Source organism: Phocoena sinus, chromosome 16 (assembly GCF_008692025.1).
Source record: "Phocoena sinus isolate mPhoSin1 chromosome 16, mPhoSin1.pri, whole genome shotgun sequence".
NCBI classification, from domain to species: Eukaryota; Metazoa; Chordata; class Mammalia; order Artiodactyla; family Phocoenidae; genus Phocoena; species Phocoena sinus.
This window is the reverse complement of record NC_045778.1, coordinates 85,143,179-85,170,930: the sequence shown is the minus strand read 5'-3', so window position 1 is coordinate 85,170,930 and position 27,752 is coordinate 85,143,179. Positions and strand designations below refer to the sequence as shown.

Genomic DNA, 27,752 nt, shown 5'->3' with positions numbered 1-27,752 from the left:
GATAATAAATAAATAAGGTAAGACTTTGTAAACTAGAAGTGGGAGGGAATTTCCTTAATCTGATAAGAAGTGTCACCAGAACACAGCTCACGGCCAACGTCCTACTTTCTGAGATCAAAAACAGGCTACTCTCACCATTTCTATCTGACTTTGCCCTGGAGGTCTTAGCCAGCGCAGTAAGTTAAGAAGAAAATCATAAGTGTTAGAAACTGTCATTCTCACAGACAAGGCCACTGGGAATGTGAAAATCCAGAAGCATCTACAAATAGGTTAGCAGAACTCAGAAGAAAGTTTATCGAGATAACTGGATAACTTGTCAATAAACAAGTCACTCGTTTTTCTATATGTAAGAATAAACAGAAAATGAATTCTTTTAACTAGATACACTTTATAAAAGCAACAAAAATATTAAATATCTAGGAATTACTCTAATGAAAGAGGTGGAGGCTTTATGAGAAAACTGAGTGACACTGAAGGAAAGTTTAAGGAAGGAAGGAAAGGCACCAAGTTCACAGAAGACTCAGTCTTGCAAAGACGTAAAATTTTCCCAAATTAAACTATTGAAGGAGGGGGACTAGACGACAGAATGGTTCTAAAATTTACACGGAATCCAATGAGTGGGAATATCACCCAAGTCAACTAGAAGCAGCCCTCAGCAGCCCCTTTTGGACACGGTCCGTGGTGGTCGGGGGTCTCCTACAAGGGCCAGCTGGGCAGCGTGGGGTGGAAGCAGAGAGCAGCGTCTAGGAGTAGATTCCCTCCTCCCCGCAGACACCACCAGGCACCTCCAGGGGCCAGGCAGGCCTCCGTGGGGTGAGGAAGTGAGGGTGCCGGTTACCAAGGGGCAGAGGTGGGAATTTCCATGCTGATGCTGGAAGGAAAGGAGGTGAAGACCCAGGAGCCGAGATGGACGAGGGCCCTTGAGGTGTGGGGCTGGGGTGGAGAGCTCAGCGTGCCCTGGCGCAGGAACTACGGGGTAAAGATAAGGTCTCTGGGGGAGGCAGGAAGTCCGGCCAGCCTGTGGCTAGTTTTCCGAGAAGGGGTGGGGGGTAGAGTTTAGGAAGCCTTCCGGGAAGGCAGCTCATGCTGCAGAGCCAGAGATGGGGGCTCTGCAGGGGGTGGGTGAGTGCCAACCCTGGAGGTGGGGGGGGGGCGGCGCTCACTGCGGTGGGACCAGGGGTGCTGTGACCCAAGAAACAGGCAGGCCAAGAGCGGAAGCTGTGGGCCATGGGAAGCCGGGGTGTCAGTGCGGAGGGGCTGACGAGGCGTGGGGTCCAGGACCCTGGGAAGTGGAGGTTGAACCAGCGGCCGTGAGCTGAGAGGGCTGTCCACGGACGCCTGGGCTCCCAAGAAGAAAATCTCCAACCGTGCGCCAAAATCGTCAACAAACAAGCGAGAAGTCCCAGCAGTTCTGCAGCCTGAGGCAGCCCGTGCCGAACAGGCCTCCAGGAGAGACATCCGACCCGTGAGTCTCTGTGGGTGCGCGGCAGTGCCAGGTCCCAGGAAGGTGGGAAGGCGCAGCGGTGGGGAGACCTGCCCTAGGAGAGCAAGCCCTGAGCAGATGGGTGGCGCGGGCGGGCAGCCAGGGAGGCTCACGTGGGGCCGGAGCCACACCCCCTGGAAGGTTCTAGCGGCCTCTCTGCCGCAGGCAGAGCCGGGGGAGGCTGAGGCCACGGTGCTGCAGACAGAGGTCCACAGGGTGGGCAGCCCTGCACTGGAACCCACAGCTGCACCGCTGCGCCGCTGCACCCAGGCCCAGCAGGAAGAGAGTGAGAGTGGACACACCGCCCACACCACCACCACGTCTCAGCGTCCTCCCACGGTCATCAGGGCTGGCCACGTTCTCAATCACTTAAAATTACATCCTGAATACATTAGCTCTGGCATCCTGAGAACACGGTGGACCAGGCAAGGTTAAGGACACCATCAACAGCTAAAGAAGACCAACCTCACCAGCCTCGCCGGGGCTCACTCCTCCCCCCAACCTGCCGGCTCCAGGCTCCTTTCCCATCCCACACCCTCGGCCGTGGGAGGCCCCAGGCCTTGGGCCTCTTCTCAGCCTCGTGAGGAAATGCCATCGTGCCCAGATGGACCCCCGAAGGCTCACCTCCACCCCCAGCCCAGCTCTGGACTCCAGTCCCACACGTCCACGTCTCCACCTGACTGTCCTTTCATCTCCAAATAAGCACACAGAAAACTTACTTCTGACTTCCACCGAACCCCTCAATCCCACTGCTCCCAGAGCCTGGGACTCCTGGCTCTTCCACACCTACGTCCAATCCATCAGCCAAGCCCACGGGCCCTGCCCCAGAATCCATCCTGTGATGGATGTGACTGACCCAGCACAGTCACACTAGAGTACACTCTACAACCTGCAACCACAGCCCCAGACCAGACCCTCGGCACTTCGTTCCTTTAAAGCGAAGATGCATCTGGCCGCTCCTCTGGTCAGAGCCCTGCGCTTCTCCCTGAGAAAGCCAAGCGCCGAGGACACCAGCAGGCTATGTGTACTGACCACTGAGGGGCGCCCACCTCTGAGCTCGGCCGTGATTCTGCCCCAGGCCCACGCCGCCCCCACTCTGAGCCGCACCCCCAGCACCCTGAGGCCTTTGCAGTCACCGTTTGCTCTGCCTGGCCCTCCTTTCCCTGCTATCTCCAGTGCCCCTGGGCCCTCAGGAGTCGGCACGAGCCACAGCCCTGCCCTGCACCCGGCACGTGTCACCACCCGTGGGCCCCAGGAGGGCCTGCTCACCAGCCTGCCATCCACCTCCTCCAGCACCCCAGCTCCACGTGGCAGGAACTTGTCTGTTCGCTGCTGCATCTGAAGCTGAGAGCCCAGGCCGAGACCAGTGAGGACCCAGCAAACGCCGCTGAATGATGAAGGAGTAAAGGACTTCTGTAAAATGACTTCGGGGCAGAGGGACACACAGCCGAGCTGTCCCCACCCGGGCCCAGCGGGGCAGCTGGAGTGGCAGCAGGGCCCTCTCCCACCTTTAAGGGGCCGGTAAGCTGTCCCCTGCAGCCTGTGGGACCCCTTCTCTGATTCAGCACAGAGACTGATGGCGAGGTCTGCGCCCCACGTGCCAGGAAGCGGCCGAGGCCCCTTGCGGGCTCCCGGGCGGAGGGTCCTAGGGCCGACACCTCTTCGTGCCTCACTAAAGGGTTTCTCCGTCCACCTCATGTGACCCTCACAGTGGACCACCGGAGAGCAGGGAGGTAGGTGACCATGCGGCCGGCCGGGAGCCCCAGCCACTCGGAGCAGGCAGCGTGGAGCCCACCCAGGACAGCAGGGTCTGGGGCACGGCCCAGGCCGCTCCTGTGCCCCTAGCTCTGGCCAGGGGTGGGCAGTGGTTTCTACCAGAGCCCCCTCTGCTGCACTGAGCGGCCGCTGGATGGTAGGGTGTCCACCTGCACCCACATCCTACCTCTGTCACACCGTCTGTGGTCCCACAAGGACAGCGGGGGAAGGCAGGTTTCCCTCTGGGCTCTGATTCCCAACACTCTGGCTGACAGAGCTAATCACAGGACAGGAAGGCCCCTGGGCGGAGGCCTGGCCTCCCAGGAGGAGCTGCGGGCCGTGTGGGTGTCTTGTGCACCGGCCCCTGGGACGGGCGGGGGGGTGGGAGGAAGAGCCTGGCCCTGTCCTCCTCCGCCTGCCTCTCCCTTCTGTGGCCTCTTTTCACGTGAGAAGAAAGTGACTGAGGACCGACGTCAGCCTCCCATTTAAGACTCGGTTATCCTTTGGAAACACACTCGTGGCCTGGGAGGCGGGTGGTGTGGGCTCCCAGGCTGCCCAGCCCCCGGCCACTCTCCCCGTGCAGAGGAGACTGTGGTCCCCTGTGCTTTCCCCCAGAAGACCAGACTCCCGTTCCTGTGAAACAGGGACCTTGGAGGAGGCACCCGCTTCCATCTCAGGCATCGACTGCTGTCTCCCCTCAGACGGGTCTCTTTATTGTGGAGGGAATCTCTGCAGCCAGGCTCATCCCTTTTGCATCCTCAGAGCTCTGTCCTGGGAGGAATGCACCTGGATGGTCGCAGGGAACACAACAGTCCTGGGATGGAGAGATCCGCAGGCCTGGCGTCCAGATCTGGGTTCAGCTGTCAGCCAGACACACGCTGCAGGAGCCCCTGGTCAGCCTCTGCCTGCCCTGACCCAACCGAACACCCGTGCAGAACCTGAGTCCCTCTGAGCGCTCGGGACCAGGTAAGGAGCCGCGTCTGCCAGGCCCCTGCCCCAGAGAACTGTCGGGCGCCCCATGACAGGTGAGCAGAGCGTGGGCAGGGCTGGGAGATGAACCCAGCCCCACCGCCTGAGACTGCGTCAGTCTTAGCACAGGTGGAGCTGAGGGTGTGTGTGCCTGTGTTCCCGTGTCGAGCGCATGCCTGTGTGTGCCCATTCCCGCAACAATGGGCAGCGAGCCAGCCAGGGCTGTCGGCAGCCGGGTACGTGTCTTGACTGGCTCCCGTGTGCAGGGCAGCGTGTCTGTGGTAGGGGGTTTACCCTTGTGTCAGAGCCGTGTTTGTCCATGTGTTTCTGTGCAGGTGGCGTGTGTACAGGGACGTCTGAGTGTCTCTCTGGGGCCCGGGCTCTGCCGTCTCTGTGTCTTCATCTGCCTGGGGCTGTGGTGTCCACGTGAATGCCTGCTCCGCTCGGGGGCCTGTGGGCTGGGCGCGGGGGGTGCAGGCACCTGTGAGTGAATCTAAGTCTGGGGGACGGTGTGTGGCTCTTGCGCTCGTGCTGGGTTTGGGGAGCACGTGTGTTGACTGGTACATGGTGGTGCAAGACGGGGACCTTGTGGTTTGTCCCCATGCACCTGTGTGATGAGAACTCAGGCCCACCTCCCACCCTATCAAAGAAGTGGCCCTTCTGCTCCATCTTTCAGACTGAGAAACAGGAGCTGGGTGAGTACAGATCTCTGCTCCAAGTCCCACAGCCAGTCAGCGGCAGCTCAGAGCAGACACGGCTGTCAGGAGCCATAGTGGGAGAGTGGAGACGGGGGCCCAGGGTAGTGGTACCCAGGCCCTGGCCACACCGGCGGCTGACACCACACCACCGAGGTCTGACCAGGCTCCCTCTTCTGCCTGGAGTCACCGCCGCCCCTGTAGCCACCAGGCACCCCAGGGTCTGTAGCAGGTGAGCTCAGCCAGGGTCCTGCCATGACCCCGCGGGACAGCTGAGAGAGCAGAGGCGCGGGGAGGGCAGCTGTCCTGTCCAAGGCTCAGGTGGCCGGGGGAGGGCAGGGTTTGAACCCGAGCTGCCCACCCCAGAGCCCACACCCTGGAGCTCGGGGCCCTGCTACCTCCTAAAGTCTTTGCAGGATGAAAACGGGGGGTTCCTGCCGCCTGGAGCAGACACGAAACAAGGGCAGAGATACGAAGCTGAGGTTTCTGTTCTCCAGATACATCCTGCACACGTGATCCAGCCTGTTCTAGCAGGGGGCCAGGGCTGGCGGCAGCTTCTCCCCTGTTACAAGGAATTGTCTTCACAGGCTTGAAAGGACCAGATCCTAAAGACAGAAGTCGGCTCCCCTCCCGCCCTCGCTGGGCAGCCGGCTCTCGACTGGGTGTTACTTCAACGTCAAGTGTGTGGACCCACACAGCGCCCCGTTCTGAGTCCCGTACAGTGCAGACAAAAAGCTAAAACCCCAGCCACACTACAAATGAGTGGACTGACTTTTATTCCGCCCGCGCCACGTGGCATGTGGGATCTTAGTTCCCCAACCAGGGATCGAAGCCGCGACCCCTGCAGCGGAAGTGTGGAGTCCTAACGACTGGACCACCAGGGAAGTCCCTGGACTGACTTTTAAATGGGCTTTGGAGACCTGGAAGCTCACTAGGATGTCTGGAGGGCCCGTTCTTGGGACGGTGGGGCAGGGGGTGGGGACCCAACAGGAGGGAGCAGAGCAGCTGCTCTGGTGGTGACACGTGCCCAGAACTCCAGAGACAGAGGCCCAGGGAGGACACACCCAGATATCTGATGGCGAGACCCCAGTCCTGCACCCTGGTCCCTCCAGATGGGAGCTTGGATGGAACTTCTCTGAGAAAACTTCCCACGAATGCCCAGAACCAAGGACACTGACACTGGGGTGCCCCAGCCCAGTGACCCTTCCTGGGTATAGTCAGCATTTTGGGCCTCTCCAGTGCAGGCTGAGAGCTGAGGGTCACCAGACATCTGATGAGAGCCTCTAGCAGGCAAGATGGAGTGAAACTAAGGAAAGACTGGAAGTCAGAGGAAGCAGAGCTCAAAGGGAGAGAATTTTGTGAATATCCTCGGACATGAGAAAACATGGATTGCGTTGTTGAAACAATAGAAACTTTTTAAAAAGAGAGAGAGAGAGAGTGAGAGGGAGAAACTCTTGCAAACTGGAAATATGATGGCAGAAATAAAATTTCAGTAAGGATTGGAAGTGAATTGAAGAAATCGTTCAGAAAATCAAGGCAAGAATTGACATGCAAAATGGATACCAAACACGTTTTAAAATCAGGGAATTGGCCCGGAGATCTGATATTTAAGCAAGAGTACCAGAGATGCAGAGGAAACCATGGGGAGCTCCAGACCCAGGCTGGAGAACTGAGCACTTCAGATTAACCTTTTCCTGGAGGACAACCAGATAAGGGGAGTGAACCATGTTTTAATCCTAAAAGCAGCAAAGGGACAAGAGTCAGTGAGAAAGTGCCAGGCTGAGGAACAAAGACCACCGGTGTCTAGTGCGGGGAGCCCAGACTCGGCCCTCAGGCCAGCTGAGGCCCTACAGACCCCACAAACACGGTGGCCCTGCAAACCCACAGCCTGCCTAGGGAGGGGCTGCACCCTGGGAACGAGGGTGACTCAGGCAAGATCCAGCTCCCTGGGGCCCAGGACAACCACAAGTCGAGAATCCGCAGAGCATGAAAGTGCAGACTTTGAACTCGGAGTCACAGGATTCTAAACAACCAGCACCACCATGTGTCTGGAAGAAGTAAAAACCAACAAAAATCCCTCCTGGAGGGAGGGATTACATCAGAGTAATGCCAATCATTCCCTCAAATATTGTTTCAAATATCACCTTCAGCACAAAATCAAAGATAAGAGGCGCGTGAAGAAGTGCAAGATGATGAGCAGCTGCCAGCACAGGACTCAGGAAAAACTCGACGAAACAGCTCTGCTTACAAAACCCAAGGAGGTAGAACAAGTAGAAGCGCGAGGACACAGTAGACTGAACAGCCATCGACTTGACCTAACTGACACTTAGAGGACACGCCACAAGACACAGAAGAATACATGCTTTTCAAGTGCACATGGAACACTTACCAAGATAGACCCTTATTCTAGGCTGTAAAACAAGTCTCAAACTTAAAAGAATTGAAAGTGATACAGTGTATGTTTCTGATCATAATAGAATTAAAATAGAAACCAATACAAGAATAAGATATCCGGGAAATCTCCAAATATTTGGAAACAGTACACTTCTAAATAACTTGTTAGTTAAATGAGAAATCAAGAGAAATAAGAAAATGTTTTTAATGAATATAAAAACACAACATATCAAAAATTGTGGGATTCTCCTAGAGCAGTACTCAGGGAAATTCATAGCATCAAACACCTATGTTAGAAAAGAAGAAAGACCTTAAATCAATGATATCAGCTTCCATATTAAGAAACTAGAAATATAATAATAAACTAAGCACAAAAATAAGCAGAATAAAGGAAATAATAAAGATCAGAGCAGAAATCAGTGAAATAGAGCACAGAAAAAAAAGAGAGAAAATCAATGAAACCAAATGCTGGTTCTTTGAGAGTATCAATAAAATTGATGATACGGGGATTTGCCACTTGTACAGACATTCAGGATCGACTGGCACAGACCTTGAAGGAGATTCCTGAGCTCTGGCTGCTGTGCTTCTCCCCTGGTCCTGATCAAGAGCACCTGTGTGGACCTGGAGAGGCGCTGTTGGTCTCAGGTTACTCTCAGTGAAGACCTGCTAAAGCAGACACAGGAACGCCTTTCAGGTAACTGCTGGTTCTAAAAATATTTTCAATCTTACAGCCCACCACCCTTTCCTTCACCACCTATGTTCTTCTACGCTGAGCAGCGAAGCACCACAAACTTAGTGGCTCAAAACAACACACATTTGTTATCTCATGGTCTCTGTGGGACGCTGGCCTAAGCACAGCTGAGCTGGGTCCTGCTCAGGGCCCCCAGGCTGCAGTCAGGTGGGCTGAGTTCTCATCTGAGGCTTGACCAGGGCCGGACCCTCAGGCAGAATTTGTCTCCCTGCAGCTGTGGGACTGAGGTCCCATTTTCTTTCTGGCTGCTCTCGGCCCCGAGAGGCCACCGCCGTCCCCTGCCCTGGGGCCTTCCCACAGGCCTTCTCACGATGGCGGCTTGCTTCTTCAGGACCAGCAGGGCCAAGCTCAGACAGCGTCTTACAGGACGTACCGTGGTTACAGGAGGGACAGCCCCTCACCTTTGCATGTTTACTGGTTCCCATCCACCCTCAGGGGCTTTCTGTTGTCCTCAAAATATTAGTAAAAATGGACTGGAGATGAGCTGGGTTCACTCAACACCCTAGAGCTCCTTTGCCCAGGCAACTGTTGGCCAAATTTATACCTAAGCCCTTCCTTCCACTGCTTAACCTCATAAAATTCCCTTTTCAAAAAATCTTTATGGGACTTCCCTGGTGGCACAGTGGTTAAGAATCCACCTGCCAACGCAGAGGACACGGGTTCAAGCCCTGGTCCAGGAAGATCCCACATGCCATGGAGCAACAAAGCCCGTGCACCACAACTACTGAGCCCATGCACCTAGAGCCCGTGCTTTACAACAAGAGAAGCCAGTGCAATGAGAAGCCTGTGCACTGCAACGAAGAGTAGCCCCCGCTCACTGCAACTAGAGAAAGCCCACATGCAGCAATGAAGACACAATGCAGCCAATAATTAATTAATTAATTTTTTAAAAATCTTTATTCAAATTACAGAGGAGGGGAATGTAAGGTGAATTTTAACAAAAGTAAACCTTGTTTGTTGATAATGATGAAGCTGATGTTACCAGGAGGAAATTTCCTACTATATAAGTGCAGGGTGTAATGTTTTGCCTTAAAATGTTGACTTTAAAGAATGTTCCTTGCAATACAGGCAGCTAAGTCCAGATTTTATTTCTGACTGTGGAGTAATTCCTGAGAAATACTTGGATTATATGCCTCAAATGGACAGGGACTGTGTCTCCTAGTGCTGTATTTACACCTAGTATGGTATACCTAGGACAAGAGCCGGGCCTCATTAAACACTTGGCAACTAGCTGGACAATAGAGACCATGCTCTGAGGGGAGGGGAAGGTTCCTATCCACTCTCGGGATTGTGCAGCACGGGAACACAAGGCTACCCCAGTCCCCATCACCACACCACTGTCCCATTCTTCAAAATTTAGGTGCAAACACACTATTGTTAGCTATAAGCACCATGTGCTCAGCAGAGCTCCAGAATGTGCCTTGCATGACAGAAACTTTATACCCATTGAAACACAGCTCCCCTTTCCCCTCCCGCAGCTCCTGGCAGCCTCCGTCCTCCTCTGTTTCTATGAGTTTGACTCTGTTGATGCCTCGTATATGTGGAGTCACGCAGTATTTGTCCTTCTGTGCCTGGCTTATTTCACCGAGCATAATGTCTTCCATGTTCATCCATATCATCACATATAGCAGGATTTCCTTCTTTTTTAAGGCTGCATAATATTCCATTGTATGCACAGCAAAGAAAACCATCAACTAAATGAAAAGACAACCTAGTGAATGGGAGAAAAATATTTGCAAATGATATTAACCACTTTGGAAAACAGTATGGAGTTTCCTCAAAAAAATTATAATTAGAACTACCATATGATTCAGAAATTCCACTCCTAAGTACATAGCCAAAGAAAGTGAAAACACCAATTCTAAAAAATACACACACACCAGTGTTCATAGCAGCATTATTTACAATAGCCTAGACATGGAAGCAACCTAAATGTCCATCGACAGATGAATGGATAAAGAAAATGTGGTGTATATATATATATACACAATGGAATATTACTCAACCATAAAAAAGAATGAAATAATGCCATTTGCAGCAACATGGATGGACCTAGAGATGATCATTCTAAGTGAAGTAAGTCAGAAAGAGAAAGACAAATATCATATGTTATCAAGTATATGTGGAATCTAAAAAAACGATACAAACAAACTTATTTACAAAACAGAAATAGACTCACAGACACAGAGAATAAACTTACAGTTACCAAAGGGGAAGCGGGGCGGAGGGATAAATTAAGAGTTTGGGATTAACAGATACACACTAGTATATATAAAATACATAAACAACAAGGACCTACTGTATAGCACAGGGAACCATATTTAATATCTTGTAATGACCTATAATGGGAAAGAATCTGAAAAGGAATATATATATATATGTATGTATAACTGAATCACTTTCTGGTGCAAGAGAATTGAAAACTGGCACTCAAGCAAATACTTGTACACGAAGGTCCGTAGCAGCACTATTCACATATTGCCAAAAGGTAGAAACAACCCTAAGAGATGGATAAAGAAAGAAAAGTTGGTATATACTTACAATGGAATATTATCCAGCCATAAAAAGGAATGAAGTATTGATTCAGGCTGCAACATGGATGAACCTTGAAAACATTAAGCTAAATGAAAGAAGCCAGACACAAAATGTTACATATCGTATGATGTCATTTATATGAAATATCTAGGATAGGTAAATCCACAGACAGAAAGCAAATTGGGAGCTGACTGGTTCATTTTATGTTATGTGAATTTCACTTCAATTTTTAAAAAGGAAAAAGAAAAGAATGTCAAAAAAGAAGGAAATACTTAAAATATTTCCATGAATATATAGATGAACATTATTCTAACCTCAGAGTAGCCGAGAATGTCCTTTAAAAGCATGTGAATCAGGGACTTCCCTGATGGTGCAGTGGTTAAGAATCCGCCTGCCAGTGCAGGGGACACAGGTTCGATCCCTGGTCCGGGAAGATCCCACATGCCACAGAGCAACTCAGCCCATGCACCACAACTACTGAGCCTGCGCTCTACAGCCCACGAGCCACAACTACTGAAGCCCATGAGCCTAGAGCCCATATGCTCCAAAACAAGAGAAGCCACCACAATGAGAAGCCCTCACAATGCAACGAAGACCCAACACAGCCAGAACTAAATTTAAAAAAATAAAATAAATTTATTTTAAAAAAAGGAATGTGAATTGTAAAAAAATAAATATTGAAAATTTTGACTGTGTTAAAATTATGACCTTTAACACCTCACCAGAGAAGATATACAGATGAAAAAGAAGCCTATGATAAGATGGTCAACAAAATTTACTAGAAAATTGCAAATCAAAATAAGCAGGGATGGGCTTCCCTGGTGGCGCAGTGGTTGAGAGTCCGCCTGCCGATGCAGGGGACACGGGTTCATGCCCCGGTCCGGGAAGATCCCACATGCCGCGGAGCGCCTGGGCCCATGAGCCATGGCCGCCGAGTCTGTGCGTCCGGAGCCTGTGCTCTGCAACGGGAGAGGCCGCAACAGTGAGGGGCCCGCGTATCGCAAAAAAAAAAAAAAAAAGCAGGGATTTCCCTGGCTGGCGGTCCAGTGGTTAAGACTCCGTGCTTCCACTGCAGGGGACACGGGTTCGATCCCTGGTCAGGAAACTAAGATCCCACATGCCCCACAGCACAGCCAAATAAATAAATAAATAAAAATTTTTAAAAAGGAGATACCACTACTCACCTAGAAGAACAACTAGAATCCAAAAGCCTGACAATGCACAATGCTTGCAAGGATGTGGAGCAAAAGGACTCTGCTTCATTGCTGGCGGGAAAGCAAATGACAAAGCCACTGTGGAAGATAGCTAGGCAGCTTCCTAACAGCTAAATGTAGTCTTGCCATATGATCTAGCAGTCACACTCCTAGGTGTTTGCCCAACTGATCTGAAAATTTATGCCCACGAAAAAACCTGCATGCTAGTGTTTACAGCAACTATATCCATAACCACCCAAAACTGGGAGCAACCAAGATGCCCTTCAATAGGTGAGCAAATAATAAACTGTGGTCCACTTAGTGCTAATTCCATCCAGTGGAATGTCATTTAGCACTAAAAAGAAATGAGTGATCAAGCCACGAAAAGACATGGCTGAATCTTTTTTTTTTTTTTTTAATTTATTTATTTTTGGCTGCATTGGGTCTTCAGTGCTGCACTCGGGCTTTCTCTAATTTCGGCAAGCAGGGGCTACAGTTCGTTGCGGTGCCTGCAGGCTTCTCATTGCAGAGCATGGGCTCTAGGCACATGGTCTTCAGTAGTTGTGGCACGTGGGTCCAGTAGTTGTGGCTCACGGGCTCTAGAGCACAGGGTCAGTAGTTGTGGCACGTGGGCTTAGTTGCTCTGCGGCATGTGGGATCTTCCTGGACCAGGGCTCGAACCCGTGTCCCCTGCATTGGCAGGCGGATTCTTAACCACTGTGCCACCAGGGAAGCCCTGACATGGCTGAATCTTAAAGGTACATTGCTAACTGAACAACACCAGTCTGAAGAGGCTACACACCGTGTGATTCCAATTTTATAACATTCTGGAAAAGGCAAAGCTGTGGAGACAGTAAAGGTCAGTAAGTGCCAAAGGGCCAGGGGGAGGAGAGAGGGTTTAACAGGTGAAGTTCAGAGGATTTCAAGGCAGCGAAACTATTCTGTGATAGTGTAACGGTGGATACATGATATTGACACTTGTTAAAACCCACAGAACTCTACTGTACAAAACGTGAACTTCAATGTATATAAACTTTAAAAAAAATCATTTAGGAGGCTCGGGGACTCTAGATGGAACGCAGAAGGTGCCAAACGATTGAACTGTATAAGGAATGCAAGAAAAACCTCACTGCAGGACGTGGGGTGTAAAGGTGCTAGTCTAAGTAACCTTGGAAATGAGTGGAGTCTGTAAGACCAATGGCAGGAGAAACTACACAGCACTGTGCTCTAGTTGACAAAGATTTTTCCTAACAGAGTACAGGTTAACAATTCTACCACCACTTTGCATGTACACTGGAATTGGACAATTAAGTTAATGGATGATGGGCAGTGGGAGCCAGGGGTTTCACTGTCGGAGTGGACATTTACAGATAAGCACAGCAAGGAGGATGGAATGGTGCATGTGGTGACGGATCAGAGGTGGAGACTTCAGTAAGGTCTCCTGTTTGGCTTAGCACAGATACAGGCGTTACATACAGAAATACGTGTGGAAGTGTGTGCACACAGGTTACTGTACACATAGGTCTCCTTGCTCTGTCAGGCAAGGGGGCCTAGAGATAACAGTATCCTAGTAGCGACAGGCACTGCTGGCACCCAGAGGTTGCTTTCTTTTTTTTTTTTTTTTTGGCCATGCCTCGTGGCACAAGAGATCTTAATTCCCTGACCAGGGATCGAACCTGTGCCCCCTGCAGTGGAAGCTCGGAATGCTAACCACTGGACCTCCAGGGAAGTCCCCAGAGGTTGGTTTCTAATATCATCATATAATAAAAGGCACCAGGGCTCCTTGGGAAAATGGCTGATTCCAGGTATAGCAGGAAATGTGCCAGATGAGCCTGGGGCATCTCAGCACCAGAAAGTAAGTATTCAAAAGAAAAGCCAAAATGATGGGGCATGTCCAAGGGGCCCAGGAATCATCTGAGAGCTCCCAGTGACAAAAGCTGGGATGGTTCGAGCAACAAAATAATTAGAATAGCATCAGGTTATAACCCAAAGTATGAAATAAAATCCATGAGTCTGTACTGATATAAAGGACTGATCGGATAAATAAAGAAATGAGGAGAAAAGACAAATCTTCCATGCAAAAGAACTGCAAGTGATTTAGGTCTATATTCCTTTCTCAAGGAGGGAGAGCGTGACCGCCCCCCCCCACCCCCACTCCTTAAGTGTGGGCTGATGTAATCATCTCCTTCCAGAGAGGACAGTGTGGAAGGCTGGTGGGTAACTTGACAGGAGAGATGACACACGGCCTCAGCCAGGTGATCAAGGTCAGCACCAGCACTGATGATCCTTGTTGACAGTATGGACCTCTGATATGACATGATGAGCAGGACACTTTATCTCTGTGGTCTTCCCCCCAAAGATCCTTAACCCCAGTCTAATCATGAGAAAAACATGAGACAAACCCTAATTTGGGGACATCCTATAAAAGAGATAACCCAAACTCCTCAAAACTGTCAAAAAAAAAGAAAAGTATGAGAAACTCACAGCCAAGAGGAACCTAAGGAAGCATGACAACTAAATGTAAAGTTGTGTTCTGGATGGGATCCTGGGACAGGAAAAGAACATTGGGTAAAAACTAAGGAAATCCAACTAAAGTATGGACTTTAGTTGATAATAATGTATCAATATTGGTTCATGAATTGTAACAAACATACCCCACACTAATGTAAGATATTAGCATTAGGGGAAATTGGGTATGGGGTGTATGGGAACTGTCTGTACTAAATTTGCAACTTTTCTGTAAATCTAAAACTGCTCTAAAATAACTGAAAAATTAAGAACTCTGTTCATCAAAAGACATCGTAAAGGAACTGAGAAAAGCTATAACCTGGGGAAAGATATTTGCAAAACATGGTAAAAATTAAAAAACACTAATGAAGTGAATCAAAGATGAACCAAAAAATGAAGAGATAGACCATGTTCATGTATTGGAAGATTCAATATTGTAAAGATGTTAATTCTCCCCAAACTGATCTAGAGTCAATGCAATTCCAATAAAAATTACAACAGAATTTTTTTCATAGAAATCAAGTAGCTGAATCTAAAATTTATGGAAAAGCTAAGGAACTAAAAGAGCCAAAGCTACTTTGAAGAACGAGAACAGTCAGAGCGCTCGCACCAGCTGCTTCAAGCCTATAAAGCTGCCGTAATCGAGGCAGTGCGGCGTCAGAGAGAGGACGAGCTTAGGGACAAATGGAACAGAACAGAATCCAGAAATAGACCCATGAACACAGATCACTTCCCAATACAGGCCCATATTCTAGAGCATTAAATAAATCTCAAACTCTAAAAGATTCAGAATTATGCAAAGGATGCGCTCTGATTACAATGAAATTAAAATATCTGGAGAAATATCTCCAGAAAATCTCCAAATATTTGGAAATTAAATAACACTCTTCCAGACAACCATGGTCTATCTATATAATGGAACGGGCACAGACACCCTGGACATGCCTCAAAAACATGCTGACAGAAGCCAGAGACAAAAGAGGGGATATTGGGTGGTTCCATTTCTCTTACATTCTAGAAAGAAACAGAATTAATCTATGAAGAAAAGAATCAGAACAGTGGCTGCCTCCAAGTGGGGGATTGAGGGCTGACTGGGAAGGAGCATGCTTCTGGGGGGAAGGAAGTTTGTGTCTTGATGAGGTGCGGGTCCCATGCACGTGTGCATTGGTCAAAACTCATCAAACTTAACACTTCAGGTCTGCGCACTTCACTGTGTAAATTACACCTCAATAAAGAAATTTAGAAAAGGATATAAAGAGAACTCCTGCAAATCAATAAGTAAAAGGTGGCACCATGGAGAGAAATGGGCAAAAGACACACACACACACACTCACACACACACAGAGGCATCTCACAGAAGCAGAAACACTCACTGACACTAACCATAGCAAGAGAAGCAGCGAAAGACATTCACGGTGAGATGTTATTTTTAGCCTCCAAATTGGCAAATATTAGGAAATCCACCAACACCATCTGTTGTAGTTCATGGTAGGAGTGTAATCACCACAGCCACTTTGAGGAAAGAACTTGGCATTTTCTTGCAGTTGCATGTGAAGTGCAGCCCCAGCACCCCCATTCATAGGGGTGGCTGCAAGAGAAAGCCTGGCGCCCCGCACTCAGGAGCTGCGCACAAAGAACAAATGCACAGATGGTGAGGCAGACACGATAGAATGTTACTGCGCAGGTGTCAGGATGAATGCAGCACAGCTGCCACAAAGAGCAAGAATCTTCGCAACAAAAAAAGCAAGACCCAGAAGACAGCATGTAGCATGATACCCTTTGTGATGACGTTTGAATACGAGCAAAACTAAGCAATGTGTTATCTATAATTAAAATGCTTTAGGCAGCAGGGGAACCCCCGTGAGTGGTCCCTCTGAGAGGGAAGGAGGGGTGGCAGAGGGGAGGAACTAAGGTCACTTATTAGCCACTGTGTAGGTCTTGAGTGGCGAGCAGGTTTACAAGAGTCCCTTACCTTATTTTATACCAACGAATAAATAAATGCTCTGCATGGAGAGGAAATAAAACGACTGCTATCGGGTAGCAGCCCCTCCCCTTTGGACCTCAGGGAAGGGCCTTGAGACTGGGAGCCAGTCTCAGGCGTCACCAGGGCCAGGACACCTGGAGGGCAGGTGACAGGCCGGGCTCTATTTTTCCCACCCCTTACATCATATTCCCCCCTCACAGTCCCTCCATGGACCCTGCAAATTGCTCTGAGTCCCGCTGGTGAGAATGCCAATTAGCGTCCTCCAGAAGACAGGGCTGGGGGGGCAAAGCCTCTAATGAGCCTCATAAAAGCCACCTGGGCCCTGAGGCAGCAGGACCCAATGAGACGTGGCACTTCCCCTAGACCCTCCCTGGAGACCTTCTGCGAGGGGAGGGGTTGGGTAGGTTGGCAGTGACCTTGGTCTTGAGGCAAAGGGTCGGGGGGTGCTACGAGGGCAGCACCTTCCGGGTGCCCCCAACACCTGCCACCAAGTTGCACGGCATAGACGGCAGGGCACGGGCTCCTGGAGCCGCCAGCCCCGATGTCCCGTGTCCAAGCTGGCCCACCAACCCCGGTTCTGCAGCCCCTTCTCAGGCCCAGCCTCTTCTGCCGCATCGCCGACGGGTCTCACATCGCCAGGGACTGGGACACAGTCCTCAGTCCCCTCTGCACCCCCCACCAGCTCTGAGCCCTCCTGCAGCCCCTCCCCACGGGGCTGGGCACCGGGCGCCATCAGTGGGGGTCTCCAAGCCCCTTCGAGGTGAGCCAGGAGCAGCCACCAGCTCAGCCCCAGCCCAGGGAAGGTCAATGTAGGAGGAACCGGCTGAGGGTCGCCCAAGAAGTACACTTGCTGGCGGGAATCACCCTCCCCCTCCAGCGCGCCCCCGGTCCTGCTGGACAGACCCCAACCTCGCAGAGCGGGGGAGGGGCTGAAGAGGAGCTGAGGCCCCAGGAGCCCCTCACCCACCAGCGGGGAGCACTGCCCGGCTCCACCCCAGCCCGCCCACCTCCTGCTGCTCACCCATCCGTCAGACACCCAACTCCTGGGCATCCTGGCACGAAAGTCCCAAACTGCGAGGCCCTTGAAAGGCTCTGAGTGGACCGATTCCACCATCCCCCAAAGGCCACTTTGATGCTCAGAAAACACAGGATAAAGACCTCAGGTTGGTTCACGGAGAGTCATGTGGGGACACCAAAAGTGGGGATCAACCCTCCCACCCCTCCCCCCACACCCCCAGCCCTGCAAACCCCTGGCCCAGGTTTTGCTCACCCCTGGAGAGCCGGCTGGCCACCTGATGGAAGTGGTGTCCTTCCTGAGGCCTGAGGGGCCCTGGCCAGAGAGCAGCACAGAGCAGCAGTCCCTGAGGGCCCACGTGGAGGAGGCCAGGGAAGTGCCCAGACACACAGCCTAAGACGGCACACCAGGCAGGCAGAATGGGTCTCCTCTCCTGCTATGTGCACACATACACCTGTGTGTGAGTGTGTGTGCATGGGCACACGCACTCCCACGCCTGTCCGTGTACCTGGTGCTGGGACAGGGAACAGTACGCACCTGAGAGCACCCACATGAGTGCGGAGGTAAGAGGTGTATCTGCGCGCACTGGTGTGCAGGCACCGAGGCCCCCTTGCCAGGTGTTAGCTCAGGGCGAGGTGCGTGCTGGGCTGAGAGGGGGTCAGTGCTGCAGCAGCTTTGAGAAGGGTTACAGTGCCCCCATGCAGCTCTCACGACCCAGCCCCCTGCCCAGCACACATCACACCTGCATCTCTCCGCTGTCCAGGGTACTCAGAAGTGACCCCCCTGCCAGGGAGGGCTATGAGAAACTCCACCAACTCCACTGAGACCTTGGTGACAGATGTCATCCTGCTGGGCTTCCCTGGACTGTGCCACCTTCAGGGGCCACTGCTCGGGTCATTCTTCACGATCTACATGGTGACTGTCCTGGAGAACCTGGCCATCGTGGTGACCATCAGAGCCAGCCACCCACTGCACACACCCGTGTACTACTTCTGGGCCAACCTGTCGGTGCTGGAGACCCTCTACACCTCAGTCACGGTCCCCAAGCTGTGGGCTGGCCTCCTGGCCTCGGCGAGGACAGTCTCCTTCTCAGGCTGCCTCACCAGCTGCTCCTCGTCCTCTGCCTCGGCTCCCCTGAGTGCTTCCTCCTGGCCACCACGGCCTGTGACCGGTTCCTGGCCATCTGTCGCCTGCTGCGCTAGCCGGCCATCACGGACTCGAGGCTCTGCTGAGTCTAGCCCTCAGCTCCTGGCTGGGTGGCTTCCTGGTCTCCTTTGTGTCCATGGCTCTCACCTCCTGCCTCAGGCTCTGTGGCCCCAACGTCCTCAACCACTTCTTCTGTGACATCTCACCCCTGCTGCGGCGCTGCTGCTCCGGCACCATCACCGTCGAAATGCTGGACTTCGTGGCAGCCCTGGCTGTGCTCGCGACCTTCCTGCAGTGGCTGTGGTCTCCTATGCCCACATCGCGGCCACAGTGCTGAGCATTCCAGGAGGGTCCAGCCGCCACGAGGCCTTCTCCACCTGTGCTTCCCACCTGGCGCTGGTGGCCATCTTCTACACCACCACCATCTTCATGCACGCCTGGCCTCACGCCGTCAGCTCCTTCGACTTCAATGAGCTGGTGTCCGTGGTCTGCTTGGTTGTGACCCCACGGCTCAACCCCAACATCTACTGCCTGCCGAACCACGACATCAGCGAGGCCCTGGCCAAACTCCACCAGGCCCCTGGCCCCTCCTAGCACCAGGTGCAGGGGGAGGAACTTCAAATCCGTCCCCCGTCATCTGCTTACAGCCACCAGCCCACACCAGGCAGGCCATGGCTCTCTCCCAGTGCAGCCAGCAAGCTCCTCTCTTCCCCCCTCACCCTGAGACGGGAGCACAGTGAGAGCTGCCGAAACTCCGAAGGCTCCAGCTGCCTCTCACAGGGAGCTTCAGCACCCGATCAGCGGACAGCTCCTCAGCCCAGGACGAGCTCATTCCGAGCGAGCTCCCGGGAAGGTCCCCCTCCACCGTCACTCCCCCGACCACCTGTGACCTGGTCAATCTCTGGCTTTCCCCCACGCCTGGAAGCTTTCAAGATCTTCTTGTTGTGTTTGGTGTCCAGGGTATGCTTGTGTGCGTGTGGAGTTATCATGCTTGGAGTTTGTCACGCTTCTAGAATTAGAGACTTGCTTTCTCTCACCAGCCTTGGAAAGTTATCAGCCATTACCTCCTTAAACACTGCGTCTGCCTCATTTTTCCTTCCTCTCCTTTTGGTTTCAAAAGCGCATGTATGGGGCTTCCCTGGTGGCGCAGTGGTTGAGAGTCTGCCTGCCGATGCAGGGGACGCGGGTTCGTGCCCCGGTCTGGGAGGATCCCACATGCCGCGGAGCGGCTGGGCCCGTGAGCCATGGCCGCTGGGCCTGCGCGTCCGGAGCCTGTCCTCCGCAACGGGAGGGGCCACAGCACTGAGAGGCCCGGGTAACCCAAAAAAAAAAAAAAAAAAAAAAAAAAAAAAAAGCGCATGTATGTTGGAACGCACAGCTTTGCATAACCAATACGGGCAGGCATTTAAAGGCGTCGTCACCTCCACAAAACTTGCAGTTAACCTGGTGAGGACCCACCCTCTGTGATGAACACCCTGATGCAGGCCCCATTCCTCATCTCCCAGGGCTTGCTTCTCGCCGGCCCAGCAGCTCCTGCACGCATCCTCTCGAAGGCTGTCCAGGCTCGGTGGCGTTTCCTGGGGTAACTGCGATGAGGGGAAGCACCCTGCGGTGGTCAACAGCCTGACTGTGGAACCTGACCCCATTGTCATTCCCAGGCACGTGACCATCAATGCTGCGGTCAGGACCACTGTGGGCCTCAAAGATCCTCTGAAGGCGGTATTAGCTCTGGAGAACGAAGTGGCTGGCTTTTGGGTCGAAGTCCCAGGTGTGAAGCAACTTGGTAGCTGCGCCTACGAGAACTTCTGTGATGTGCTTGAAGTGTTAACTCCCCTTGAGAATCCCTGCCCAGAACCCCTGCACACCTGTGGGCTTCCCTGTCACTGTCCCTTCAAAGAAGGCACCTACTCACTGCCCAAGTCTAACTTCTTCCTGCCTGACCTGCAGCTGCCCAGCTGGCTCAGCAGCGGGAACTACCGGTCAGAGACCATCCTAAGCAACGGGAAGCGCCTGGGCTGTGCCGAAGTCTCCGCCTCCCTAAAGGGCAGACAAGGTGGCACTTGTCACAGCAGAATGAAGGGGTGTGAGGAAGGCATCCTCTTCATCTGTCTTACGTTGGCCAAGGCCAGATTCTACTCTCTGTCCTTTCTACAATGATGACACTCCCCCGCTGAAAGTCATTTTACGCCACCTACAAAATTTTTAGGTGTGGGCCAGCAGCCCTAACCGAAGCGAGGATGAGCCTGGTGGTTTTTGACAGGCCAGGACGTCCACTGGGCTGGCCACTGCATTTTCCTCCTCACCCCCGTGGCTTTCTAAGAACTCATTTTCTAAACAGTCAAGGAAGGGGGCTAACGTGTTTTGTGACCCCCTGTTCAGACTGACCCAGTCTTGGTCTCCTGAAGTACCTTTATGACTTCTCTCATTGATTTTGTGTGTGTGTCACCGACCTAAAAGCGGAGTGAGAGTACTAACAGTTTTCATTTTACTCCCACCCCCTCTTACAATGAAGGGTCTGAAGGAGTCGATCTCAGTCTGTTCCTCCATTAACTTCTATGCTCTTTTCTAGACTTGCCCAGCTAACAGTGGGGCACAGTGTATCCTGGAGAGGCACGGCGTGTGATGGGAGAGATATCTGAGAATGCTCTATGTGTTTAAGACGTCTGCGAACTCAGGTGCCTGCAGGGCAAAGCGCAAGACATCAGTGGACCACGCAGAACATCACATTGTTTCCGGGCACATCTTCCATCCTTTCCTTCGTATAACATAACCGATCCGAGGCAGCTGCTGCCCAGTCTCGAGCTGGGGGTATAATCAGGGATGAGGGGACTGGGCACATCCGGTCCATAGGGACAGCTGCTGTCTAGCTCTAGCCAGTAAGCACCACAGGAGAAGGCAGGCTTCGTCAGCTCTGCCTGGCCGTTGGCTGCCCAGCTGCGGGGGGTGGTAAGCAGTCGAACTGCAGAGCCTGTGGCTTCTCCAGTGCACGGCTGTCTCCTGGTCTCAGGCCGGACTTTACTCTGATCGACAGAAGTGGTGAGAGTAGGAAGCTTTTCTTGTTCATATTTTTTAAGGGAACACATTTAAAGGCTCTCCATTAAGTATGATGTCCGCTGAGGGTTTTTTTGAAATACAGCCTTAATCGAGTTAAAAAATTCATTTCAACGACTAGTTTTCTTGGCATTTTTCCCCACCAATGAGTGTTGATGGAAATCAAACGCTTGACAATGGCGATCGTATAGCTATATGTAAATGCACCAAATCAACATGTTGGACACCTTACATTTACAACATGTTACATGTCATATGTATTTCAATTTAAAAAATAGCATTTAAAAATTAAGAAATGGCTCTCTTTTGCTCAGGCCCATGGCATGTCTTCATCCTGCCAGGAAGCTCCGTAGCCACTGACAAGACCAGAAGTGGCCTGATAAACAGTACAAGAAAGCAGAGCCCAGAGGGCCAGCCCTTATGGAGGCGCTTCTCACGCAAAGGGAACTGTGCTCAAAACAGTAGGGGTTGAAGCCAAACAGCCAAATTCTGCCATAGGGAAGTGTGTCAGGCTTCAGTTAATGAAGAATGGCCCAAAAGTCCCAGCCTTTGCACCCAGTGATGGTTGTTTGAACTTTACGGAGAAAAATGATGAAGTTCTGGTTGCCGGATTTGGTCGCAAAGGTCATGCTGTTGGTGACATTCCTGGAGTCGTCTTGTAGGTTGTCAGAGTAGCCAATGTCTCTCTTTTGGCCTTAACGCAAAGGTTAGAAGAAAGGACCAATATCGTAAGTTTTGATGGTGACGGCCCGATAGTAATACATTTTCACATGCAAAAAACGCCCCAAAAAACAAAAGATTAAGAAATGCAATGCTCTGTGTTCTCCTTCTGAGAAAATCACGAGCGTTCTTCTCCGTTGGCGCGGCAGTGAGTAAAGTACGTCCGCATACTTGACGATGTGGAAAGCACCTGGACCTGAGTGGTGCGACCTGCTTCTGATGTACTCTTGGGCTCAGTGGCTAACATTCTATTTAGATTTTTCATGTTGATATTTAAACATAAAATAGTCTAAATTTTTTTCTGTGCTTCCCTTATATATTTTAAGAGAAAAGGTTTAGGGTCTCGAAAAGGGTTAATTAAGCCTCAGCCCGTGGCTCTTTCTACGTGGTGCCCTTGGTTCTTCTCTCTCCTCTGAACAACTATCGGTCAGACTCAGAGCCCAAAACTGTGCCCTTTCTCTCATATTTGCTATGTTTGCTGCTCATCCAGAGAAACTTCCTTAACTTTATAATTCAATTCTCCTGGTTGTTTCTCAGAGGTTCTTTCTTAGCCTCGGCCTTTGTCACAGCATCCTGTTCTTACATGAATAGTATCCCCCCCAGCTTTTCTGAGCCTATGAGTTGGAATATTTTTTGTTTTCTTAGGTTTACTTCTAATTCCTCAAACTTCTTGAGCCTTTCCCCCCCCGCCCCATTTCTTTACCTTGGTCTTTCTCTGTTGTATTGCAGACTTTCTGTCTTTGGATGCCTGATAAACGCTGTTTGCTGTTCACACTTTAAAGCGAAGCAGTGGGAAGGCACCTGGAAGCTCCCTGTGCTCGGCAGGACCCTTGAGAATGAGGGGGCAGGGACGGGCCATCGGGCTGGGGACCCTCTAAGTGCAGGTGACAGAAAGCACTCATCCAGAGAAGGTCCACAGCGTCAGCTGTGGCGCTGCCTGACCCGGGAGGTCGAGGGGGCACAGGGCCCGACTCACTTGCCCTCGGGCTCCATGTGAAGGCTCCACAAGGGTGACGGGTCCTCGCATGCAACGGCTCCAGGCGCAGCCTCCCGCGGAAGGAGAGCGGCCTCTCTCAGCAGCTCAGACCACGGCCAGGGGCCTTACACTGGGAAGCAGGTCCACGTGGCCAGGAAGAGCCACAGGGCATGCCACATACCCTCACAAGACCAGGAGAGGGGGCAGTCACAGTCAGACCCCCATGGGCCGAACATAAGAGAGGGCTGGCTCCCCAGGGCACACACATGGATGCTTTGACCGGAACAGGGAAAGGAAGCTGAGAGGCCAAAGCAGCAGCTGTCCCCAGCAGGCCCCCACACCGTGCCGGGGCTTCCAGGTGCTTCCTGATACCGTCAGAGAAACGCCCTTGTTTCCTTGGGGTGAGCAACACGCTGGGGGCCATTCTGTGCGTGGGACCGGGGGTGGGGGGGGGCTCGGCCAGAGAATGCAAACCTTGGACGAACCCCCATTTCTGTCCCCACCCCTCCTGCCATCCATCACCACAGCAGCCCAGTCCCTGAGGCTGGGCGGGAGGCTCTCTACTTGGCCGCTGCCCCTCTGGCCCAGTTGGCATTTGAAACCCACAGGCCCTGAGATTGCTCAGGAGAACGTGTGGAGCAGCGGTGCTGAGCCCCCAGGGACCACGAGGGTCTGATGGAAGCTGAGAGATCGAATCACATAACAACCCTCTGAAGTTCAGGAGGTCCCTGTGCCCACCTCCGACACCATCAAGAGGGCCTGGTGTCCCCAGGTGGAGTGGTTGGGGTGAAGGCCTAGAGTCAGTGGGTGGAGGGGAAGAGATTCCAGAGGACAAACCAACCTTGGGAAGCAAGACAGCACCATTTCAGACGTGGTCCCAGAGTCCAATCCGGCCGGGACTGGGGAGGCCCGCTGGCTTGAGCAGTCGGGTTACCGGTGGTGGGGCTACCTGAGGACCCCCTGGAGGAGCCTGAACAGTGGGCACTAAAGGGCGGGAGGAGGGGGGCCCACGAGGGGGTGCTGCTCTGGGACTCAGACACCATGGGGCCCTGGAGAGCCGTCCTCCCCTCTCTGTGCACCGCGGTCAGGAGCTCAGGGTCCGACGTCGCATTCTGTGGTCCCTGTGTCTGGGACACACCCACCCCGGGAAGGATGGAAATGAGGAACGGGAGAGGGTGGGGTGGGAGAGGTTAGGGTTTGGGGCGGGTGGAGTGGGATGGACTGTGGGAAGGTGGCGGTGTGCGCACAGGGTGCTGAAGACAGCGGGGCAGAGGGTCCTGTCGAGAGACAGGACCGGGGTGGGGTCGTGGGGGGGGACGGGGGCCGCTAGGACGGGGTGCTGGGCAGCGAGAGGGGCTGCGCCTCGGAGCGCCTGCCTTTATCTCCTCCCTTCCGTCTCCCGGGGGATGCGCCTCCGCGTCTGCCCACCCCCAAGCCTAGGGCGGAGGCCTCACGCAAAATTCAGGCTCCGCGGTCGGCGCTTGGCGCTCGGCGCTCGGCGCTCCGTGCAGTCTCCGCCGCAGCTCCGTCCTTCCCGCTCGGCAGCGGTCCCTGGAGCGCGGCCGCCGCGGTTCCGAGCGAGGCCCGTGGCTGGTAAGGCCGGGCGGCGGAATGTGGGCGCGCACGGGGAGGCTGCGGCTGGCGCCCGCCGGGCTAGAAATGAAGACGCAGCGAGGGGCCGACAGGGCCCGGGCGGAGGGTGGAGCCTCCGGCAGGTGGTCGCATCCCGGTCCCCCGGCCCAGCAGCTGAGCCAGGCGGTGGGGGTAGGTGAGGGGGGAGCGCGAGGCAGAAGCGGGCGGGAGGCGACACTAAGCTGGGCCCGGGCCTGCGGCGGCGGGGCGGGGTCCGCACAGGGTGACGAGCCCGCGAGGCCCGAACCGGCTCTGGCCCCGCGCAGCCCCGGAAGGGGTGGGAGGGCCGGGCCGAGTCTCACCGTTGGTCCCTTCTCCAGACCCCGATCTGGTTCCTTGGGGACCCTCGGTCCCTGAAACCCCAGGGTGGCCTCTGGTCCTGCTGAGCCCTGGAGACCGGAGTCGGTCCTTCCAGAGCAGCCCGGAATACGGGGCCCCCTCCCCAGGCCTGAGCGCCCCCCGTCCACCGGAGGGTGCTCACCACCGCCCATTCTTTGCCCCTACTCCACCCCCACCCCCCCCCCAAGCACAGAATAACCCGCAGGTGCTGAACCCTCTCACCCCCTGCCGCCCCTTCCCAGTTACTGAACAAGAGCCCACGCCCTCCCCAAGCCTGAGTCTAATCCTCAGGCATTACAACCTCCTCCTCTTAGCCCACGCCAGCCTGGGCCGGTAGTGCTCCAAGGTGCTGGGGCCCCATGTACCACCAAATGCTGAGCCCCTGTCCCCAGGCCCCGGGCGCCCTGGGCCTCGCAGAAGCTGAGGTCCCTTCCTCCGTCCTCCCGCAGGTTTTGCTCCACGAAGATGAACTGGACTGCCGCCGCGTGCTGGGCTCTGCTGCTAGCGGCCACCTTCCTCTGCGACAGCGGCGCGGCCAAGGGCGGCCGTGGCGGGGCTCGCGGCAGCGCCCGGGGTGGGCTGCGCGGGGGCGCGCGCGGGGCCTCGAGGGTGCGCGTGAGGCCTGCGCCCCGCTACGCCGGCTCCTCGCTGCGCGTGGCCGCGGGAGCGGCGGCGGGGGCAGCGGCGGGGGCGGCCGCGGGCCTGGCGGCGGGCTCGAGCTGGAGGAGGGCCGCGGGGCCCGGGGAGCATGGCCCAGACGACGACGAGGACGGCGCACCCGGCGGCAACGGAACGAACAGAAGCGTCTACAGCTACCGGGCGTGGACTTCGGGCGCGGGGCCCACGGGTGACCCTCACCTCTGCCTGCTGCTGGGCGGCGCCCTGGGCGCCCTGGGGCTGCTGCGGACCTAGGCCGGGCTGGGCTCGGGGGCCACATCTGCCCCCAGCCCGCGCCTGCCCTGCGGGTCACCACAGAGGCTGCCCAGAACTGAGCGCCCCTTGCCTCCACTGCCCAAGGCCTCTGAGCCCAGAGGAGCTGCGTGGCCAACTCCCGACAGTCCAGCAGCCTCTCCTCCTGTGACCCAGAGGCACCTCCTGTTCCCCCTCCTGCCCGCCCGATCCCCTCCCCAGCCTCCGCACCTCCCACCCTACCAGGGGACCAGTGGCCCCTCAGCTCCAGGATGCCCTGCCTGCCACTTGGAGGTTAGGGTACCCCCCAGCCAGAAAGGCAGGTGTCCTGAGGTTCCTGCACCATCCTGGCCAGCTGCCCACCACTCTACAAGCTGTTCAGGCCACTCCAGCTCCCCTGACCCCACCTGGACACTTGAGAGGTGTGGACGGTGCTGACCACCAGGCAGAGAGGTGGGCCCTCAGGCTGGGCTGGTTCGGCCACACCCCTGAGGACGTGGTGGCATCCCCCCCAGAAACAGCCCCAGTGGGCCAAAGGACTTGAGGATTTGGGGGAGAGGAGAGGTTTCCCTCGCAGGCTGTAGTGTGCTGCCTGCCTGTCCAGAAAGGAAGGGGGCCACATCTGTGGATTAGTGAGCCCAGACGTGGCCCCGTGGTTCTCCAGACGGCTCCCGGGATACCCTCGCCCATAGGAACTGCCCACGCCTTGCCCCTGCCCTTGGGCCCAGGGCCCGTGTCCCCCCACGGGCAGACGCTTTGCGAGACCCGCCACCAGGGGCTCCCTTAAAGCCACTTTGCTCTGACTTGAAACACCTCTTCTTGGACCTATTTTGGAAGAAAAAGAAAATCTGTTTAAACTTGAAGAGTTTTCCATTCGCTCTGAGCTCCAGGTCCACGTTCCAGGATAAGAGAGCCCCGCCTGTACTCGGGGACGGCAGCTGTGGCAGGCAGCCCCTCGGAAGCTGAGGGCGAGGTGGACCGGAGGGGCCGGGGCTCCAGTCAGACCCACGGCCGGCATGGCCACAAGGCAGGGCCCAGTGCCCAGCAAGTACCACCAGACGTGAGGGCACCTGTCCAGCAGAAGCAAGCCCAGGAGAAGCTGAGCTTCCTCCACACCCCGAGGGCTGTCAGAACGAGGCCAGAGCGGCCTCTGAAGAAACCGGAGGGCGCGTCCTGACAAGGGTTTGCGGCTGGCACTCAACACCCGCGCGGAAGGCCAGCCTTTCACCTCTCAGGTGCCTTTCCCTCAAGCCGCCAGCCTGGTCCACTGGCCATGAGCTCAGCCCGGGGCCCCAGCTCTTTCACATGTGCTCTGGCTTGAACAGCCTCTTGCCCCTCAGAAGGACGGCTCCGGGTCTGGCTTCCGGCTCAGGCTCTCCTGTGCTCAGCAGGAGCTCCCCGGCAGGGCTGCCTCCAGAATCTGCCCTCGCCCGCCCCGGGGCTGCAGGGCCTTTGGACTCGGCTGATGGACGCCAGTGCCAAGACCAGCATCTCCCAGGAGCCGTGCCACCTCTGCTCTCCCACAGCTGGCACTCGGCTCTGGTTACAGTGAAGGTCTCCAGACTATCCGTGAGACCTGGACCAAGCACTTTCCTCCAAAGACCCAGGCGCTCGGCTGCAGGAGGCAGCTCCCCGCAGCCCCCTGTGTCCACAGCATCTTGGGTGCGGCGCCCCGACGCGCGCTGTCCTCCCACACC

The 27,752-nt window shown here is 54.3% G+C and overlaps 2 protein-coding genes, 1 long non-coding RNA gene and 1 pseudogene across 3 annotated transcripts; all 4 read left to right on the top strand.

Annotated features, from left to right (window-relative positions):
- Positions 1-1,160: 1,160 nt before the first annotated feature.
- Positions 1,161-8,770, top strand: LOC116742002. The gene is made up of 3 exons (XR_004346327.1): positions 1,161-1,465; positions 1,649-3,216; positions 4,001-8,770. It is a non-coding gene; the product is annotated as an uncharacterized LOC116742002 (long non-coding RNA).
- A 9,310-nt stretch (positions 8,771-18,080) lies between these two features.
- Positions 18,081-19,022, top strand: LOC116741354 (annotated as a pseudogene).
- Positions 19,023-19,894: 872 nt separating this feature from the next.
- LOC116741353 (ganglioside GM2 activator-like) lies at positions 19,895-20,585 on the top strand. The gene is given in 2 exon segments (XM_032607614.1): positions 19,895-19,987; positions 19,989-20,585. Coding segments are annotated over 2 exon segments (690 nt in total).
- Positions 20,586-24,656: 4,071 nt separating this feature from the next.
- SPRN (shadow of prion protein) lies at positions 24,657-26,204 on the top strand. Its single transcript, XM_032609167.1, has 2 exons — positions 24,657-24,768; positions 25,596-26,204. Exon 2 carries the CDS (start codon positions 25,612-25,614, stop codon positions 26,056-26,058), a length of 447 nt encoding a protein of 148 aa, XP_032465058.1. The 5' UTR covers positions 24,657-24,768; positions 25,596-25,611; the 3' UTR covers positions 26,059-26,204.
- Positions 26,205-27,752: the final 1,548 nt, after the last annotated feature.